The sequence below is a fragment of the Acyrthosiphon pisum genome, chromosome A1, assembly GCF_005508785.2.
Source record: "Acyrthosiphon pisum isolate AL4f chromosome A1, pea_aphid_22Mar2018_4r6ur, whole genome shotgun sequence".
Taxonomy (NCBI): Eukaryota; Metazoa; Arthropoda; class Insecta; order Hemiptera; family Aphididae; genus Acyrthosiphon; species Acyrthosiphon pisum.
In genome coordinates, this window is record NC_042494.1 from 126,272,875 (window position 1) to 126,280,178 (window position 7,304).

General features: G+C 26.7%; 1 protein-coding gene across 2 annotated transcripts; it reads right to left on the reverse strand.

Moving 5' to 3' along the window:
- Positions 1-690: 690 nt before the first annotated feature.
- LOC100160240 (pyruvate dehydrogenase [acetyl-transferring]-phosphatase 1, mitochondrial) lies at positions 691-6,671 on the reverse strand. Of its 2 annotated transcripts, XM_001946600.4 has the most exons (6): positions 6,457-6,671; positions 6,233-6,377; positions 1,850-2,334; positions 1,640-1,785; positions 1,331-1,523; positions 691-1,145 (listed from the first exon to the last, which is right to left on the reverse strand). In XM_001946600.4, exons 1-6 carry the CDS (start codon positions 6,577-6,579, stop codon positions 825-827), a joined length of 1,413 nt encoding a protein of 470 aa, XP_001946635.1. In that variant the 5' UTR covers positions 6,580-6,671; the 3' UTR covers positions 691-824. The 2 variants fall into 2 exon arrangements, with proteins under 2 accessions (XP_001946635.1, XP_008182385.1); XM_008184163.3 differs by lacking the exon at positions 6,457-6,671 and having other exon boundaries at positions 6,229-6,346.
- Between the last annotated feature and the right edge of the window lie 633 nt (positions 6,672-7,304).

Below are 7,304 nucleotides of genomic sequence, written 5' to 3' on the forward strand. Positions count from 1 at the left end.
GTGGGTCATTGTATAATGGGTTGTATTAGACTTGAATTCAATGATAAAATATCATTGTATAAGAAAAACGATTCTGAGCGGAGACGGTTTGTCAGTGTGGATATTTTATATTGTTATTATTTATTTTATTATGTAAGTTGAATTAATATTATAATGTTATAATTTTTTATTCATTTCTTGTGGTAATAAACAAAGCGTTAGAAATTAAAATCCCATTTTTAGCGTTTCTTCATAATTTTTCGGTGGTTTTTCCCGTGGCATTAAATAATTATTGAGAAAATCCAAAAATGACCTCTCTAGAGTACCATCTTGATCCAATTTGCTAAAAGATAAGGTACTAAATGTTGAAATCGAAGCACTCTTTCTGGTAGAAATTTTGTATACAGGATATAAAAATAAAAAAAAAATACCATTGTAAAACCAATAGCTTCCTCGCTCCGCTCAGAATCTTAAATTAAATCAAAATATTTAACCGACCGGTAGTTGACAGTGTTGATACCGCCTCCCCCCCCTTCCACCATAATATCTTGTGTTTCTAATATTAATATAATAAGATTTGTACTCAATTTTTTTTTTTATTATATTTATGTTAAAGCTCTACCCACATAAACTAATTCTGCGTATGCCACTATTTACATTTCTTTTGTGATTAATTTAGATTCAACAAATAACATTAAATAAAATCAAGCATTTCAAATTTTCACACATTTAATATTTATTTAGTTCATTGTGTAATAAAATACAAAAGATAATGATAATAGTCTTTTTTTAAATCACACAATATATCATTTTAACATTTTAAATTTTAAAACAAATTAACTATTTTAAGATTGAGGATGTCTTAAGTACTCTGTGTTAAAATAAACAATAGTTATAGTTATATCATCTCTAAATGATCTAGAAATATTTTTGGGCAAATTTAGTAATTGAGATAATTTAGCATGCTCAACACCATATTCAGAACCGCCTAATGCATTGCGTATTAAATGTGTACATGCATTTGCATCAACTGGTTTTCGTTTTAAACTGTCTCGTCGTTGTAAAAGTAAATTATTTATGTCACTTAATTTCATATTTTTTCTTGGTAACTTAAGTGGTGTCAATGTAACTTTTCCACTCATGTGTTCTCCAACCAAACGAACAACCTAAAATGTTAAAATAATTAATTTAATTACACTTTAAGGGCTTTGAGAAGCTAATATTGAGTACTGAGTAGTATTACAATTTTAATTGGCAATTCCTTATTGGTGCTATTTTATAAATTGTAAAACAATATATAAACAATGATTGTGTAAGGTTAAACATAAACATAAACAAAACTCTATATTACTTGTAACGGAGACATGAAATCCCACAGCCCATCTGTAGCAAGTATTAGAAATTTATCTCTTGGTTGAAGATGATGATGAGCAACTTGAGGTTTAGCAGTTAAATATGGAGGCGTGTAGTAAAAAGGAGGTATTGCATTTTCTCCCAGTTTAGGAACAATGTGTTCAGATAACATTTCTCTTGACCATTTATATCTAATATTTTAAATATCAAATAATAAAATACTCATTTATAATGGAAGCTATTGTATAATATTATTATTATATTATCATATAAAATATAATTACTAATTTAATTAAAAGTTAGCAACCTTAAATCTCCAAAAGCTCTTAATGGTGCTAGCTGACCAAGAAGTCTTTCATATTTGATAACCGTATCTTTTTCATTAGATGGATGTTCAGAAATCACTCTATGAAGTTCATTTAAATTATCAGTATTATGTTCCTCAACCATAACCTAGGTAAACACACACTATTTAATATATTTAAAGGAATGCCAAGCATAAAAAATGATGATCTACCTTAGCTATCCATGTGTCGTCGTCTGTATATACTCCAACTACTGCCAAACAGTCTCCAGTTGAAGCAACATGTAAATGAGGTCCATCAATATGAGCAACACATGCTACAGATCCAGACAACCCTACATTCAATGTTAAATTATCAACTTCACTATTGATATTAAATCTTGCTTCAGCCATAATATCTTCATCTAATTGCAAAAAAGCTTTTTCTAATGCATCTTTCATTTTAAACTGATGTTCTTGGCTTTCATTTATTAATTTAAGTACATATGACTTCAGACTTTGAGCATATAAGGTTTTTAATTCACCAACTAAATCAAATGTCTCATTGCGCATTTCAACAAGCTGATTACCAGATTCTAGATATTCTAAAAGTAGTGGCTTGGGCAACAGACTTACACAAATGTAATCAAATAAACGTTTGGTAATTACATGTGAACAACTTGCGCCACCATGTCCATCAAATACTCCGAATAACATACCTAAACAATTAAAAACCATATATATTAATTTGATTTGAAATAGTTTACATATGAATATAGCATTCCTATCTTCACTAAACACAGAATGCTTATTGGTAGTCTTGTAAAGTATTTATATGGTATTCTAAAATTGTTTAGTGTATTTTCTAAGTATTTTGAATACTTATTAAAAAAATGTTTAACAATATTTAAATACTTTTATTAAAATACCATAAAGTCAGTTTTATTAATTTAAATTTATTATTTTTCACAAAAAATTGACATCCATAAAAATAATATTGTTTTCGTTGAAAACTAATATTATGTTTTTGTATAAAAAAAAAATACAATATCAAATTTTATGTGGTTTCTGTATTGGAATTTTTTAAGAAAACTGAAAATCTAATAATTTTAAAATAGTTCCATATTAATAGTTAATACCACTTTTTATTTTATTTTAGATTCTGAGTGGAACGATGAATGTATTGATTTAACAATGATGTGTTTTTTTTTTTGTGTCTGTGTAAACGATAAGTATTCGAAATAATGCTTAGATTTTCAACTTCATTATCTTGTTCGATTGGAAAGTGAATATCGTTGGTGCATTGGGGAGGTCAAAATTTAAAATTCCCAGTAATTTTCAAAAGCGCCAAGAAAAACCAAAGAAAAATTAAGGAAAAACATGAATTTTTACGCAAAAATCGATTTTTCACAAAATTGAATTTGGTTTTTGGTGTAACTTTAAAAAAAATGACCAAAATCAAAAGATACATGAAATTTTGACTGAATGTTTATATTAGCATTTTCTATACAACATAACATTTTCAAAATATTTTAACTTATTTTGAGCTCTTTACGGACATTGTCAGTTTTCATTTTTTTTTAGTTTTTTTTCTAAAAATATCAATAAAATTTTATTTGTTGATTAAAAAAGGCTCCTGATATATTGTTACAATAGCAGTTGAAAAATATTAAAAATACATAGGCACAATTTATTTTTATAGTCATTTTAAGCTCAAATTTGGACGAAATCACATATTAAAAAACCTGGAATAACTATTTTAGTTATTTTGTTGTGATTGTATATTATTTAAACTTCTAAAGTATACTATTATATATCTATGATAGTACCACGATTTGTTGTTGATGTATAACGCGTTATAAGTACCTAATGGATATTGTGATATGATTAATTTGGAATTTATAATAGATACCTATTATTGGTCAATTTTTTTTTTAATACCATAGATAAGTATATAAGATACCTTATACCTAGACTGACATACCGTCTCCGCTCAGAATCGTTTTTCTTATACAGTGATATTATATCATTGAATTCAAATTTAATACTATCCATTATACAGTGACCCACTTATAACCTACTGTACAGTAGAGCGACATCCACTTACCCACCTTTTTCTCATTAAACTTTTATCAAATTTAGTTGAAATATACGTGAATGTAGAATGAAATATGTGAACATGTTTTTATCTCTAAATCAGTGGTTCTCAACATGGACGATATCCCCCCCCCCCCAGTGGGCAGTGAACTAGTTTTGTGCGGTAGGGGTGGTGAACGAGTTTAGGGTATAAAGGAGCGGTAAACTAGTTTTGGGTGGTAGAGGGGTGGCAATTTTGGCTTCAAACTAACATAATTCATCATTATCTTGGACTTTGGACTCTCGTTAAAAAAATTTTAATAGCCTTAATTTCCTCAAATCTCGTCGAGCGAGGGTTCAGTACTGTAATAGATATAATTGCAAAGAAGAGGAATCGACTAGATATCGTGACAAGAGGAGATTTACAACTTATATTAACAAATATCGAACCTAATGTCAAAAAACTTGCTAAAAACCATCAAGCTCAACCATCTCACTGAAATTAATATTTTATACAACAATCAAAAATTATGTCTACAAAAACAAAAAGCCAAGCAATATTTTTTGCTTGTTTTTTAATGTATTTATATTAAACTTTTTTTAAATGTTTAATGTTTAATTTAATTTTTATTTATTTATTTATTAATATTTATTTTTTTATTTAATTTTCTTATTACTAGTACTATAAATAAAAATATATCAAATATAAAAAAGGTGGGTAAGTGGATGTCGCTCTGCTGAACAGTAGGTTACAAGTGGGTCACTGTACTGGATGGTGTTAAATTTGTATTCTAAGATATTATATTATTGTATTAGAAAAACGATTCTGAGCAAACACGGTCAGTTAGCCTATGATATTAAGAAGTATATTTGATGATATTATTGAGAATGAAGTAATTCATATAGAACCTATTTACGTGGGACCTTGTTTTAAATTTTTAATCCTTAGCTATAAAAGTTGTACTTTTTATACATTTTTAACTAAAAATAAATATTAAATTTTAAATTTGATATATTTTGTCAAAATTCGAACTTTAAATGCTTATAAAAAAAACTGTGCATATGTTTTTTCAATGTTTTTCAACTGCTGTTGTAACAATATATCAGGAGCCTTGCATTAAATATTCATGCTTTTTTACCCAACAAATAAATTTTTATTGATATTTATAGAAAAAAAAAATTAAAAAAATTGAAAACTGACAATGTCCGTAAACAGCTCAGAGTCAAAATATTTTCAAAATTTTATGGTGTATAGAAAATGAAAATGTGAAAATTCAGTGAAATTTTCATGTATCTAGTTATTCGTTTTTGAATTACAACGAAATAACAAAAATTTTCTCGAAAACAGATTTTGCCTAAAAATCCCCGTTTTTCCTTAATTTTTCTTTTGTTTTTCACGGCGCTTTTGAAAACTACAGGGAAATTTTTACTTTTGACCTCCCAAAGTACCAACTAGATTCACTTTCGTATCAGAAAAGATACTATTGAAGAAAATCTAAGCATTTTTACTGTCCTAAAAGGTGATGACAGACACAAAAAAAAAAAATTAAAAAACTAAAAAAACACATATCATTGTAAAATCAATAGTAACACTCAAGGGGGCGGTAACTTAAAAAAGGTTGAAAATACTGCTCTAAATAGTCAGACATGTCATAGTAATTGTTAAAATCTATGGTAAGTAGTAACATAATAGGTACCTATACTGGTGTAAAATATACATATATATTGTATTGCATAAAATTAAAAAAATACTTGTATTTGTATTTATATACTATTTGAGTATTCGTAAAATACATTTTTATAATAGTATTTTTAAAGTACTTTTAATACTTTTTTATTCGAATACTAATATTAGTATCTTCACATTTTTTCAAGTATTTTTTACAAGACTGCTTATTGGCCACCCAAACGCAGAAAAAAACTGCAGTTCTCACTTACATTTCTGAGTGTTAAATAAATTAACATTTAAACACAGGTAAAAAGAGATGCAATGATGTTGCAGTTCACAAAAGTATCAATTATGTTGGCTAACAGATTTTTATTTAATGCCATATCCATTAGTTTAATATCAATATTTGAAATACTATTTAATAAATTAACTATCATAAATATAGATTGTTATTAAGATTAGCGTATTTTATCTCAAGGAGCATAATATGTATCTTAAAATAGTAAATCACATTTTATAATAAATAGAAATTAATAAAATAAAAAACTCAACATGTACCTATAGGTATTGTGCTACTTCATATAAATTCACTATCATTATCATATATAAATGATCATATTTATCGCATAAATCAACAACTATGAGTTCCGGTGTAGATGTTACCGCTTATTATAAATTATAATCATAGGTATTCTTATAAGAAGTTTGTTTAATATAATTTGGATGTTATAAATTCAGAGCTTAAAACCTGGTTTTAAAAATAAACAATTTAAAAATCTTGTTTTAAAATTTCTGACACAATAGTTATGAATGAAGCTAAAAGCTTGAACACTATAACCGAAACTTATAAACAATATATTAAACATACCAACCAGATGTTAAAAGACATTTTGCTTCAGCACGAGTATCTTCAATTGGAGTATTTGATTCCAGTTGATTTGTTTCATATGCTTTAACAGATCCCAAATTTTGTTCAAATTCATAAATATGTTCTTTAGAGCTTAAAATCGCCGTCACCTTCAATCGTCAATTATATATATATATATAGTTAAAGTAACAGGATAGTAGGTATTCTAAAATTAGAAAAAATATATACTTCTTGAGGAGTGATTTTTCTAGCTGCGACAGACCTATGTATACATTTTGAATGTAATTTAAACTTGAATATGTTTTTAATACCCAATAAACACACGTTATTAGTGTACAAATTAAGAGACATGATCCACAAAATTAAAACCTATGATGAAAGTTATGAATTAATTTTTATAAATATTAGTTATCCAGCTTAGTAATATTCACCACGGCTATAGATAATAGATAATTATCTATAGCCGTGATATGGGAGTATCCAAATTTACCCAAAATATTTTTGTCCCAATGTACAATTTTCCCAATTTTGGAATAAAATACAATTGGGAGAATTGTTTATTATATACATAAATAATTGGGATAATTGTTATTTGGAAACCAAAATATTCGATATATAATCTAACAATTAATTAATATCTTATTAACAATAGTACTATCCTCCCAATGGTACATAATTCCAATAACCAGTTCTCCCAATTCATTTTTAACCAAATAATAAGTACTCCAATGTCGTTTATTCCGAAAAATACATGGCTGCAAAATGGCCGATTATGTTATCATTATCAGCTATCACAGAATATGTTATTATCAGTTATCACTTTTATTAAAAAAAATTTATTTATTAATTTTGTACATAGTATTGAATAAATTTGAATTGGGTCACGTATTATTTAATTTTAATATTATATTGTGAATGAAATATTACATTCTTAGAAAACTTGGAAGCTCATATAAAGAAAAATCACCCTCTTTGAAAGTAGATGAAATAGCACCCACGACCCACTAATAGAGAGAAAAATAAAGACATGAATATTTACGTGTCACCAGTTCAAAATCATATTGTTATAAAAAAAA

Bases quoted from the DNA above. Each gene is read 5' to 3' on its own strand.
- LOC100160240 (XM_001946600.4), bottom strand. From the start codon at position 6,579: ATGTCTCTTAATTTGTACACTAATAACGTGTGTTTATTGGGTATTAAA. The intron at 2,335-6,232 runs GTTGGTATGTTT...TTAATTGTTTAG, and splicing joins AAAATGTCTTTTAACATCTG to GTATGTTATTCGGAGTATTT. The intron at 1,786-1,849 runs GTAGATCATCAT...GTGTTTACCTAG, and splicing joins ACGACACATGGATAGCTAAG to GTTATGGTTGAGGAACATAA.